This window comes from Notolepis coatsorum (assembly GCF_963971535.1).
Source record: "Notolepis coatsorum genome assembly, chromosome: 19".
In the NCBI taxonomy this organism is placed as follows: Eukaryota; Metazoa; Chordata; class Actinopteri; order Aulopiformes; family Paralepididae; genus Notolepis; species Notolepis coatsorum.
This window is the reverse complement of record NC_140183.1, coordinates 50251642-50266389: the sequence shown is the minus strand read 5'-3', so window position 1 is coordinate 50266389 and position 14748 is coordinate 50251642. Positions and strand designations below refer to the sequence as shown.

General features: G+C 44.1%; 1 protein-coding gene across 1 annotated transcript in view; it reads right to left on the bottom strand.

Annotated features, from left to right (window-relative positions):
• Nucleotides 1-13409, bottom strand: part of myom3 (myomesin 3) — a 153664-nt gene extending 140255 nt beyond the window's left edge. Inside the window, exons 1-2 of the mRNA XM_084335719.1 lie at nt 13340-13409; nt 11699-11825 (exon numbers count right to left, since the gene is read on the bottom strand). Of these exons, the coding sequence (XP_084191845.1) occupies nt 11699-11805 (107 nt within the window). The 5' untranslated portion in view covers nt 11806-11825; nt 13340-13409. The remainder of the gene's footprint in view (nt 1-11698; nt 11826-13339) is intronic.
• Between the last annotated feature and the right edge of the window lie 1339 nt (nt 13410-14748).

Here is a 14748-nt window from a genome sequence, read left to right as displayed (position 1 = left end):
CTCTAAAATACTGACAATAAATGCAATTTTTGCCATGCATTTCTAATTTTTCTGTAATTTTCTGTATCGTCATCATTGTGTATAATAATAAAATTAGGCTATTTTGATGTATGATTAATGATTTGCGCACTAATTCACAGTAATAGACAATAGCATAAATCTATGGGGTTTGCGGCACTGCAGATATACCCTACTCGTAATAGATGGCAACATGCATGCTATTCTTGTGTTTACCATTCGGAGCGTGGCGGCTCTGCAGCCTGCAGGCACAAATCAAACTTCACCCGCCCTTTAAAAAAAAGAAAATACAGGTATTCAGGATAATGTCGAAAGTTAAACGAAATATCAAAGAAGTAAGCCTTCTAACCAATTTTGGTTTTTCAAAGAAGGCGAAGCAGCCTGCTGCGGGGACTACTTCTGTGACATGCAGATTTTGAGAATTGGGCAGATCTTCACCATCAGGTGGGTGGCGATAATGTTGCATTTGCCTACTATAATAATGTTAGACTCGATGTGTTTGGTCGTGGACTTGTTGTTCGGTATTGGTTCATCCGTGTGTTTGTGTAAATAGGACTATTGTGTGTGAATTTTAGTGTTGGATCAGAGGGGTTAATCTGAGCATGTGTTTTTCAATATGTGCGTCTTCATCATGCATGCAGACACCTGTGTGGTGTGGACTGTGTGGTTCTGTAACGTTACTCCTATAGCCTATGTCAGCAAGCGTCACAGTAAAGTCCTCCCTGTGAGGCACGCGCAACGCGAAAGAAAAATAATGAGCTCCCCCGAAGACCATGGTATGGTTCGCACACTGTTATGTATGTATGTATGTATGTATGTATGTATGTATGTATGTATGTATGTATGTATGTATGTATGTATGTATGTATGTATGTATGTATGTATGTATGTATGTATGTATGTATGTATGTATGTATGTATGTATGTATGTATGTATGTATGTATGTATGAATGTATGTATGTATGTATGTATGTATGTATGTATGTATGTATGTATGTATGTATGTATGTATGTATGTATGGATGCAGTATGGATTACTAGCAATAACATTGAGCCCTTTTTCCCTTTCTGGAGCGGTCCTTGAGTGGGACCAGTGGAGGTTGCCAGCAGGGGGCGGAGTGGCAGTGGTGGCAGGTGGAGCAGTGGAGAGAAGCAAGCAACGAGGAAGAGGGAGTTACCTGGAGGCGAGGGGAGCAGGCGTGTGCTTTGGAATAGCCCCGTTGAAGAAGTCAGTGAAGGAGAGCCCCGTCGGAGCGAGCGGCGGGTGATGAGACATACTTGCTAGTGACGGGTTATCCTAGAATATCAGCGATAGTGTGTGAGTAAGAGAAACCGAACCCAAGGACTAACGTCTAGAGCTAACGAGACTAACGTCTAACGTTATCGGGTTATAGTAGTTACTGTGTGCGGTATAGTAGTATGCTGCTAACGGCTCCGTCTGACTTGAGTAGACTACCGGGCGCGAGGCGCTGAAGAGACCGGTGGTATAGCCAGCCACGTTGCATTAGCAGTGTAACCGAATAGCAGGAGGGTGCGTCGAGACCCAAAGCTTAGCTGTGTTTAAGGTAGCCAAAGTATTAGCACGCGTGACAGAAGCAAGCCAGCAACAGCAGCGGTGGACGTTTCCCAGATGGTGCAGAGGACGCCTCTTCCCACCAGCAGAGGACGCCATACAGCAAGCTCCGCCAGCTAACCACTGCCTGCTGTTCGCCCAGCCTACTGGCTGTGCTCGCGGGATCGCCGACGCCATCTTGTCACCCGGACGAGCGGTGATAAGAGTGGGTCCGCCATCTTGGCTAAGTACTAACAGTACCGCGTTAGTTCGCTCCGTCGAGACTGTGCTTACTTTTGTTAATATTTATAGTTTTAAGAGTTTTGTCTGTACCAACAGTAGGTGCATTTAATGTGTATGACCGCCAGTCACTTATAGACATCGGATTACGGGAAACTTACCGATTGGATTACTCACTGGACCAGCTTTCCGAACCGCAACAATGGCCTGAGGAGATCCTCCGGAGAATAGGACCAGAGCCTTTGTTCCTTGATCCCAGGAACAAAAGAACCAGACGGCGTGGGAAGAGAGCTGGGATCCGTAACAGGCTGAGATCCAGACGCCACCGAACACCATTGCCCAGTATATTGCTAGCCAATGTACAATCAATTGACAATAAACTGGATGACATCCGAGCAAGGATTCAATACCAAAGAGACGTTAGGGACTGCAACGTTCTCTGCTTCACCGAAACGTGGCTCACGCCGGAGGTTCCAGACCACGCAATCCAACCAGCCGAACACTTCTTTATCCACCGCAAAGATCGGTCAGCAGAGTCCGGTAAACAACGTGGAGGAGGTATTGCCCTCATGTTTAACAACAATTGGAGCGATCCAACTAACGTGAAGGAATTATCCAACCACTGCTGCCCAGACCTGGAATATATAACCATCAAGTGTCGTCCTTTCTTCCTCCCGAGGGAGTTAACGGCGATCATCCTGGTAGGAGTGTATATTCCACCGCAAGCCAGTAACAACGTCGCGCTCTCCAGACTCCACGACGAGGTAAATAGAATACAAGCGGCGAACGTTAACGCCGCCATTTTGGTGCTGGGTGATTTCAATAGCGCCAATCTGAGAAAGGTATTACCTGACTTCTATCAGCACGTGACTTGCAACACCAGAGGCGGTAACATCCTAGATCACTGTTACACGCAATTTAAAGGTGGCTACAAGGCTCATTCTGATAGTGGCTTTGGTAAATCAGATCACGCGTCAATCTTTCTTTCACCAATGTACAAACAGAGAATCAAAAGTACTCCTGTAGTCTCGCGAGAGGTGCAGAAATGGGATTTGACGTCAGAGGAGACGCTCCGGTCTGCGTTTGACTGCACAGACTGGAATGTGTTCCGCGACACAGATAACATTAATGTCTACACGGAAACAGTGCTGGACTATGTTTGTACTATGGTGGAAGAAACAATCCCCACTACCAAAATGAGAGTTTACCCAAATCAAAAACCCTGGGTAGACAAATCCGTCCGTGAAGCTCTGAGAGAGCGCACCAAAGCATACAACGACGGCCTAGTGGCAGGCAACATGAATGACCACAAGGTGGCGCGATACAACGTAAGGAGGACAGTGTCAGAGGCCAAACGGCGCTACAGGGATAAAATTTAACTCCAGTTTGAACAAGCTGACTCTAGAGCTATGTGGCAGGGGCTCAAAACGATGACAGACTACAAAGGCGCCTCCCTCAAACTGAACAGTGACATCTCCTTAGCAAATGACCTCAATACCTTCTATGCGAGGTTTGATGCTGGTAATAACAACACCAGCTCACAAGCCACGGCAATGGGGGGGGGGGGGGTCGGCTGCTGATGGAGGCGCAGTGTTCAGGGTAACAGAGCATGAGGTGAGGCGGACCTTTAAAAAAGTGAACATCAGGAAGGCAGCAGGTCCGGACGGCATCCCCGGCCGCGTCCTAAAAGTCTGTGCCGACCAACTGGCCCCAGTATTCACTGACATATTTAACCTGTCCTTAGAACAGGCTGTCATCCCCACCTGCCTGAAGAAGTCCACTATTATCCCTGTACCCAAAAAATCCAAGCCTGCTTGCCTCAACGACTACCGCCCTGTAGCTCTCACCTCCATAGCCATGAAGTGCTTTGAGAAGCTAGTAAAGGGCTACATCTGCTCCTCCCTCCCCATCAACATGGACCCCCTGCAATTTGCATACCGCCCCAACAGGTCCACGGAGGACGCCATAGCCCATGTGCTGCACACAGCAGCATCACACCTGGACAAGAGGCAGGGGAACTATGTGAGAATGCTATTCATCGACTACAGCTCGGCATTCAATACCATAGTCCCCTCCATACTCATAGCCAAGCTCAGGGACCTGGGCTTGAACTATGACCTCTGCCAGTGGGTCTTGGACTTCCTGACTGGCAGACCCCAGGTGGTGAGAGCAGGCAACTGCACCTCCTCATCCATCACCCTCAACATAGGGGCCCCCCAGGGCTGTGTTCTGAGTCCCCTCCTCTACTCCCTGTACACACACGACTGTGTGGCTCAGCGGAGTAGCAATACAATCATCAAATTTGCTGACGACACAGTGGTGGTGGGCCTGATCTCTGCCAACGACGAGAGGGCCTACCTGGAAGAGGTCAAGGTCCTGGCGGGATGGTGCCAGGAAAACAGCCTCTCCCTGAACGTCAGCAAAACAAAGGAGATGATTGTGGACTTCAGGAGGTCGGGGGTCAAGGACTACAGCCCCCTCAGCATCGACGGGGCACCGGTTGAGAGAGTCAACAGCTTTAAGTACCTCGGAGCCTACATATCCGAGGACTTGACATGGACCACACACATTGACAGTGTTGTGAACAGTGTTGGGACTAACGCGTTACAAAGTAACGCGTTACAGAAACGAAGTTACTTTTTGCCGCAACTAGTACTCTAACGCATTACTTTTGAAATTCAGTAACGCTACTTACGTTACTGAATGGTTTGTTAGTTCGTTACTGCGTTCTTTTTATGTAGATTCATAGCGAGCGTCCTTATTTCGCCTGCGTTTGTTTTGTTTACTGTAGACTGAAAGGCGCTATATAAAACGAAGTATTATTATTATTATTATTTCTTTCCGTAGCCTCATTCTGGTTTCGCACTTCTGATTGGCCACTGACGTTCTGAAAGAAATAGGCGCTCTCTACAGTAAACAACAAGAGGACGCTCGCTATGAATCTACATAATAAGAACGCAGTAATAATAACGAACTAACAAACCATTTAGCAACTACTTGGAGAGATAATTAATATACAACATGGAAACGAGATAAAGAACATGTTTGAAGGGCTGCTGGAGTCAACTGGACTAACGTTACATCTCGACCACCGCAGACTGGTGACGGTGAGTGCAATGTGTTCACTGAAACTCAAGATCAACGGATTTTGACTGTACGAAATCTGCCAGGGAATCTCATAATACTAATCAAACAATATAAATATAGTCCTTTCATGCACAATTGATATCCTAACTATTCTAACGTTGCAATGCTTTGATAACAACGCTGCAAGATGGTTATGAATGAATTAATGAATGGATGAATGAATGAATGAATGAAAACTTTATTTAACAGATTGCAGAATGGGTACAATACAGTACGGCTCAATACATACAATTGTTAAGGGGATGCAGACCTGAGAAAGACGTTTGTCTTGTTTCCATCAGGGTCCCCCATTTTCAATTCATATAGACATTTATGACATACACAACATACATGACATTTATGGCATAGGGACATATAGGTATTTAGTACTGATACATTTGTGACATAAGGGGTATTCAAATATACAGTACTGTTACCCCTAGATCCTGACAAAGTATATACATATGATGGGGAGGGGACTGTACATTAGGAGGGGGTGGGTGGGTGGGAGAGAAATATACATACAGCGGGGAGGGAATATATAATGAAACGCTCTAGACCACATTGCTTAGCAGAGTTCGGTGATGTGAATGGAAACTGTCAAGTTGATCAACCGATTTTGAGTATATGGGGCATGGGACTTGAGCAATTTTTTTTTTTTTTTTTTTTTAAATAACTAAATAGTTACTTTTCACAGTAACTCATTACTTTTGGGTGTAAGTAACTAGTACAGTAACGAAGTTACTTTGAAATGAAGTAACTAGTAAAGTAACTGAGTTACTATTTTTCAGTAACTAGCACAACACTGGTTGTGAAGAAGGCACGACAACGCCTCTACTTCCTCAGGCGCCTAAGGAAGTTCCAAGTCAGTCAGAAGATCCTTAAGAACTTCTACTCATGTACAATAGAGAGCATCTTGACCGGCAACATCACCTCCTGGTTTGGGAATAGCACTGCACAAGACCGAAGCAGACTACAAAGAGTGACACGTTCAGCCGAACGCACAATTGGAGGGGGGCTCCCCACCCTCCAGAACATTTACAACAAGCGTTGCAAGGGCAAGGCTAAGAGAATCATTAAAGACTCCAGTCACCCTAACAACTGCCCCTTTGAACTGCTGCGGTCAGGCAAGCGATACCGGAGTCTCAAGGCGAGCACAGAAAGACTCAGAAGAAGCTTCTATCCCCAGGCCATCAGGCTGCTAAACGAACAATGAATGAACACTACACAACAACAACCACCAAACGCACATAGCACACACATCCACACGCACACACTCACTTTAAACAAACACACTGTAGCACCCACTCCACACACTTTATAGCACACACCCACTTTAAACAAACACACTGTAGCACCCACTCCCCACACTTTATATTTATTGATGAAGGATTGCACTACAACTCGTACACCTTACTGTAAATTGTACCTAAATTGTACCTCATCCCATTTCTGCTTTGCACTATATAGTACTGTACATTAGTACACTGCATAGTATTGTATATTATATGGTAACTCAGAACATTGTACATATGTCTATACCGAACACTGTGACCTCATTTTCTTCTTCTAAATTACATGCTATACTATGTTATTTGATACTATCTTGTCTAGCACAGTCTCTGGAGCGTAACAGTAAGAAGCATTTTGTATGAAAGTATTCTGTACTTCTGTATGACAACTATTAAAGAAACTTGAAACTTGAAACTTGTATCAACAGCAACGTCCATTGAAGTGAACGCTAACAACCAGTGTCTAAGGGGTACCCCAAACAATTTAAGCTGGCTTAGGTTAGGTTTTCTTTGGTAACGTGGGCCCACATTCATAGACGCCTACATAATGGAGCAGTCGAAGCAGGTGCCCCACCAGTATTGAGCTTGGGGGGGCAAACTTGTGCTTTTGCTCCTCCACTTTTTGATCATATGAATATATAAATCTAACCATAACTACGTAATTTCAATCAAATTAATAATACGCAATGACACTTAATAGCAAGTTTTTAAGTTTCCAAAGATTGTGTGACCCCCCACAGCAAACAGCTGTTCGAATGTCCCTCGTCATGAGCGTATTCGGGAGGCGGCTGTTTTGAATCACCTGGATATTGGATTTAACATTCGCTTTGTGAGGATTATCCTTCGGCGTTGTACACCAAATGGAGCAAGTCATAACGTAAGTCGAACACTGTGACTGTATACTAAATGCGCAAACAGATTGAAACTGAATATTTATCGTATTAGTGATGCGAGCCGAGCCGCCGTGCTTAGCGTTACCTAACCATTAGCTAGTGAATCTTTCATGAATGAATTAATGAAAACTTTATTTAACAGATTGCAGAATGGGTCCAATACAGTACGGCTCAATACATACAATTGTTAACTCTTTCAGTGCCACTCACGAGATTTCTCTGGTTTTTTTATAGGTGGTTGCATGCCACTCACAAGATTTCTCTGAATTTTTTTTATTTTTTATTTTTTTTGCGATCTGAAAAATTATTGCATCACCCGAGCCTACCCGAGTATAGCCGAGCTGCGCCGGTGATCACTGTGGAAAAAAGCGCCCCCTGTCGTCTCCCAGATGACATAAGTGATTTTGGAATGGACTCAATGAAAATGAATGGGGAAAAAAATCCGGTACTCCACATTTTCCAGTTCACTGATCCAGCCGGGGTTACCACAGTTCATTCTGGAGCCTCAGATCCCCGCGGATCATGGAGATCTATTGTGTCGCGTTTCGAATGGTGATCAGGAATTGGAATATACCAATCAATCAATCAATCAATCAAATTTATTTATAAAGCACATTTCACATGACGCGTGTCAACCAAAGTGCTGTACAGAGGGTAAATACATAAATCCATAAGATACATATAGACAACAATCACACTCCGTTTTATGGGAGGGCACACAGGCAAACACATAGAAAAACAGGGCATGAGTCAGTGAACGGGAAAGGCTAGTAGGTAGAAGTGGGTTTTGAGCCTCGATTTGAAGGCATCTATCGAGGGGGCGAGCCTAATGGAGGTGGGGATAGCATCTGATGTCAGGTAAGGACTCTATGTTATCAGTGGTAGGATAATCGGAGTACGTTTGATGAAGTTATAAGCTGTTTTGTGAAATGTCTTCTTTCGGTTTCACTGTAAAAGTCTGTGAGGAAATCAACAGAGAGATTATCAGTGCGCGGCCGTAATGTGCTTGCGTGCACGTATAATATTGATCATCTAGCGTTTATTTGAAAACGATTCATAAAAAGGCAGACGAATATCAACGTTGTGGAATATTCCACTAAAAGACGATTTTCATAGAATGCTCCAGAATGAGCTGTTTTTTATATCAAAACGGGGGCTTTTCTAACTGCTCTGAAATGGAAACGACGTGATAAAAAAAACAATCTGTCTTCACAGCACTGACTGGAAAATAGTCTTTGATAATGCGATGGGCAGATTAGACACATAGCCATAATTTAAAACATAGATTAGGCGATATTAACGTTAACATTGGCGCCGATGGTGGCATTCAAGCGGTAAAACGGAAAACCAGGCGTGGCACTGAAAGAGTTAAGGGGATGCAGACCAGAGAAAGACGTTTGTCTTGTTTACATCAGGGTCCCCGTGTTGACGGTCATGATCTTGTTGTTGTTGGCTGCTGGGGATCGGATGTGAACGGAGGGGCTTCGGGAGGATGGGGAGAGTTATTATTATTATTATTATTATTATTATTATTATTATTATTATTATTATTATTATTATTATTATTATTATTATTATTATTATTATTATTATTATTATTATTATTATTATTATTATTATTATTATTATTATTATTATTATTATTATTATTATTATTATTATTATTATTATTATTATTATAGTAATTGGCTGCAATATAATAATATAATAATCATACTGCAATATAAACTGAGTTTTATAGTGAAAAGAGCAGCTTTATTGGTCAAAATTGAAGGCTCTATATTGCAGGAAATTGCACGTACAGGTGTTCATTAAATGTAAAAAAAATCTGCCGTGGAGGGGTCGTGCCGGACCCCCTCCAAACCACCCCTTGCTAGTCTTGCACACGCAAAAAAGCAAAAATAAAAAAATACAAATAAAAAAGGGACAAAAAAATAATCATTTAAATTAAAAATCTTGCACCCCCACGTTCAACTATAACTAGGCGGCCATGCCCACATTTATTGGTTTATTTTGTTATTTGTTTATTTGATTGTTTGATTCTTGAATGCCCAATGTGTCTACATCCTATGCCTGGGTTCCCCTAGTACAAGCGGGGTGGTTTAATGTATTGAGCACTCGGTGCCTATGGTGGGAAGAGCTTCCCCTACATTATGATAACAAGAGCACCCGGTGCCATATATTAAGAATTAACGTTGTAATGTATAACCTGCCCAGGCTTCACTAAAGTAGACCTAATTGGGATCATTGTGTGTGTCTGTTTCTTTTCTGAGTTCCATTTGCTATTCTAACCTCTGGGTAAATATTGTGCATAATTATTTAACCCTTACACCCCATTTACAGAATAGCATTTGAAGGGTCTATACAGGTGGTTAAGGAAGGGTACTGCTTAGAGGGAAGCCCAATAATACTATTGAACTGACAGTCACTGGGTGTGGGAGGGCTGTCGGAGGTACTGAGGGAGTGAGGGTGTGTGGGGAGCTACTGCTGACCGCCTTGGAAGGCGAGGGAGACCAGAGTACCAATCCCCAGGTTAGTAAATCCTGGGCCCCATCCACTCCAACTGCAAGCCCTCCAGAACGACGTTCCGGGCCAAAGACGGGGGTACATATAGGTCCAATACTATAGTATCCTACTACCCAGTGTCTGTGTACTACTACTCCCACAAGCAGGGATAATCCACCCTTCTACAAGTATGTATGTGTGTGTGTGTGTGTGTGTGTGTGTGTGTGTGTGTGTGTGTGTGTGTGTGTGTGTGTGTGTGTGTGTGTGTGTGTGTGTGTGTGTGTGTGTGTGTGTGTGTGTGTGTGTGTGTGTGTGTGTGTGTGTGTGTGTGTGTGTTTATGGTCTGCACATCATGGTTTTAGTGTCTCACTGAGCTCTGTCACTCTATGTCCTCATTTAAGAAGCCCTAATGTCATTGGACCTGATAACACACCTGAGCACCATTACGAGCTGCAAACAGCCCTACCCTCTGCAACCCGACACTGAGGGGTTCATCGTGATCTGCAAAGCACCCGCATTAACATGCCAGAGAGAAGGAACATGTGTCAAACTTTCCCTGCAGCATTTGTAATCAGAGACACTGAAGGCCTGTAGGTGGAATGCATTATGGATGGGTGGACCCGGTGTCTTTAAAGATCTGCGGAAACGGAAGACACAGAACCGTAGTTCCTGATTTGACGTAATACAACATCCTAAAGTACCCCCCGCATTGGAGGAGAAATGACCATCTAAATGTATTGGACATTTTCGTGGAGTTCACCCTCACGTGCAGAAAGACATCACTCACGGAGTAGGTCAAACAGTTTTTTGTGAATCTTTTGGCACATAGTGATAACTTGATGAGAACTGGGTATTCAATATATGAATGAATATTCAATTTTAAAAACAATCTTAAATTGTATTTAACACTGTATTTTGCATTTTGTTTTGTTTTGTTTTTTTGTTTTCTGTTTATTTGCTTGCATGTAATTTTAGCCATCTTAATTGTTAGTTTCATTCTGTATTGTATGTTGAGTACTGACTTTTAATAATTCTGTTTTGCAATAATTGTTTTTGTATGTTTTTTTGTGTGGACCCCAGGAAGACTAGCTGGTTGCCATGGCACCAGCTAATGGGGATCCGTAATAAAATCAAATAAAATCAAATCAAAACTGGGTGCAGGCAAAAGGGTAACATGAAGGAAAACATGTGATGTTTAAATGTGATCTGATTTCTGTAATCTACATTGTAATGCAAGGAGTTATTTCCTCTTGATGTCATATTCTCTGAGTTATTTTGCAGCAGCCAGGTTGCCAACTGTCACGTATTAGCTGGGACATCACATAATATGGGGCTAAATTGGTTTGTCCCATGTACTCCAATTATTGCGTTTGCTGTAACGTTACTGTGTGATACTCACGCAAAGTCGTAGGACTGTTTTCCCTTCAGCAAATGATATTCCTGAATCTGTGATGGTGCTGCTGGTTGTACCGTTGAAACGCAAGGTTTCTCATTCATATACTTTACTCACAAGTGTGTGAGATGACCTGGACATGAAGCACCATATTAAGCACAAAATAATATCGTTTCTGAAGAGATCAGATGGAGCATTTGACGGCCATATGACGTTGCTGAATGTTAACGTTAGTTTTGCTTAGAAAGTTTGGACACACTCGCATTTCAAATTAGTTCATGACAGCAACTTTTCCACTTTTCCATGTTTACAAAGCCACTACAAGGCCATTTACTCTGAAGGGGAGGGAGTGGATTGTAATATTAAAATGGTAATTGAACGCCACTGTTGAATGCATAATAGGGGAAACACTCCATCAGAACAACGGGACAGGACATTAGTTAGCATTGCTAGCCATGTAAATGACCAATCCATGCCCAAGCCTAGGTGAAGGTTACACACTTGCAACCATGCTGATGTGGCAAAATAAGTGTCATGGTTCCTCTATAGAGCTAGAGCAGCTGTTGGAGGACTGACTGACTCAGTTGCGCGCTTCCTCGGTTAGTGCTGATTGGCTCAAGCACAGTGTGTCAGGAGAATCGGCTATCAGGGACACAGCACTGTGTATAGTGTCTGTACCTGGAGGTGAAGGTCTTCTTCTTGATCTGGGAGGACAGCTCCATGCTCTGAGACATCTTAGACGACTGCTCCTCCTGCTCCCGTCGCATCACCACTCTGGTTTCCATGGCAAACAGCCGACCGGCACCTGTGGAGGGCGGGAAGGAGGATGGAAAAAGAGATGGAGGAGGAGGAGGAGGAGGGCAACAGTGGTCCCTGTGCAATAGAAGGTTCCATGGCTCAACTCAATGGGTCAGACATTAAGGGACACTGCAGCGGCTTGGCAAGCGACTCAGTCACTTGAACAGAAACTCTTATCAGGAACACGTTATAGTTGTAGTACATCCTCTAAGCATAGTTGGCCAAGAGTGGGGTGCACAAGTGCACATCGCTCTCCAGCTACAACCACTATAGGGGATTGTAAATTTGCTTGAAGGGTCTGCTAAGTGTATGTAATGTTAATTGCACCATTTAGCTCTCTAAGTGATTAATACAAGGGGGGGTTCCACTCTTCTCAGATACAGGCGCCTTAGGATTAGGGACTGAAGTCCATTAAGAGACAAAGCGGTACGCCATTAAAACACAATGTATATGACTCACTTCCTGCTAACAGTTAAACCCTACTCTTTAAAGGTTTTGTTCCCTCAAACTCAAAGTCAACTTTGTTAATGCCATTTGCACTGGACAAAAGACGGTGTCCTTTTCTTTGGCATGTTAGACAGGTGTGGATGTGTAGGAAGGTGTGTTTCAGGTTCATGTTAAATGAATCGCCCCTTTGTGGGCCATTGAGCCAGTAATAATTCATCAGTCAGGGTCTGGCATGCCTCCACCCCGGACCATACCTATCATTAATCTTCAGTCTCGCTCTAGGGAGGTGAATGCAAAATGCGCCCAAATAACAGAATCAGGTCGCGCCTGAGCGATAGCTTCATTTACCCACTCCTACTAGCTACCACCCGCGTTAGCATCATAAACAACCTAATGTGTTGTTCCTTCTGATCTCCTTCAATTACGTCGAAAGCCTCATGATGGGGGAATAGCAGCGAGCTAGGCCTGTTGTTGTTTCCCCACTTGGTTTCCTCCCATGGTTCATCACAGCGTGCATGTGCGCTCGAGGGTGGGAGAGTCTATTTGAGCACCGCTATTGGGAGGCCGACCTCTGCCGGATTAAAAGTGATTGTTCTCCGTGTGTAAAGCCCAGATTCCGCGTCTGTCTGGTGGGAGGGGAGCAAGAGCACATGGAGACAAGGAGGATGAACATGGGGATGAATTATTTGATATTTTCGTTGTTGATGGGGGGAGAAGTATTGTCTGAACACGACAGGAGCTTGCTTTGTGTCTCCCCGGGAGAGTAATTAAAAGCTACATCCGTTGAGGCTGTCGAACAGGCAAGACCATTATGAAGTGCAACTAGCTGAAGAGACAAGTCTCACAGGAGGGACGAACAGAGACAGAGAAAAATGGCCTCTTTGACAATAAAATTGTTGATAGCCTGACAATCCAGTAGCGCGATGTGAACAGTGAGGGTCTGTTAAATATGTTCATGCTTTGTTTTAAAGTACTACAACGCATCACTAGCATGTCCTGATGGACGGGAGGTAACAGGACGAGATGACATCGGGATTAGATGGGCAGCTAGATTGAATAAAAAGTTCCACTTACGCTCTTGTCTTTGAAGAAAGGGTTAATCCACGGGATCTTGAAATTTGTAGGAATCTCTCTCTCTCTGTCTGTCTGTCTGTCTGTCTGTCTGTCTGTCTGTCTGTCTGTCTGTCTGTCTGTCTGTCTGTCTGTCTGTCTGTCTGTCTGTCTGTCTGTCTGTCTGTCTGTCTGTCTGTCTGTCTGTCTGTCTGTCTGTCTGTCTGTCTGTCTGTCTGTCTGTCTGTCTGTCTGTCTGTCTGTCTGTCTGTCTGTCTGTCTGTCTGTCTGTCTGTCTGTCTGTCTGTCTGTCTGTCTGTCTGTCTGTCTGTCTGTCTGTCCGTCTCTACCACCCGCTCCTCTCTTTGTCTCTCTCACAGAGAGCAGTGAAGATGACCTTGGACACAAAGTGTCCTTCAAGCCAGAATATGGACAACACAATGCTCTCTCATTCTCAAGGTGGTAAATATAGCCCAGTGACACCTCCCCTGTACACTCACATGGACACACGCGCACACACGTGCACATACACACGCGCACGCACAGCCCGCCCCAGCTTCACACACGCACGCACAGGCCCCCTGCTACTCATTCACGCCACACACACACCACGCGGATCAATGCCAGCCAGATAGACTTACAGACAGCTCCACTGTCGTGCAGCTAAAAAGATGACATAATGGCTCCTTGTACAATAGAGCATACGACCTGAGCAGCTGAAAGGAGCAGCTGGAATGTCCACAGGGGGAATAAATGGCTACGGTAGAACTACAAAATTTTGTTCAATAAATATTTATGTCAAATATATATTTATGTCAGCCCTCCCCCTGCACGCTCCCACCTGGGTTCATGAAATACAAAAAAGATTGAAAGGCTGGGAGATGACAGGTGGAGGGCAGTTGCGGGGAGAAAGGGGTGGGGGGAGACAGAGAGAAAGAAAGAAAGATCCTTGGGGGCGGAGGAGGAGAGGAGATTCAGCATATTCATGAACAGAGAAGAAAACAACGAGGATAAAGAGATGGAGGAGGGAGCGATTGGACTGTTAAACGGACCAAGGATATTGTCTATGGAGCTGAAGCCATCTGGATCTTTCCCATTAAGACTCTTAGACTCGTTCTTTTACTGAAATAAAGGAAAGGTTAATGATGCTGGTAGAAACACCTGAGACTCAAAATCTCCTTTTTAGTTGCAGAGTGGAAGCATTAACATTTACATTTAGTCATTTAGCTGATGCCAAAAGCGACTTACAAGTTCTGTACAAGTCAGCAGGAAGGGTACAACTCTGGCAGCTAAGGGTAAATTGTTTGTCTAACAGTGTCGAACTTGAGTGCTACAGACTTGAGTGCATATTAACATAGCACAACATATAGGCAAGGTAGATTCCTTAGTAGCAGAATGCACAATAGTAAAAGACAGTACAAAGGTTTGTCGTT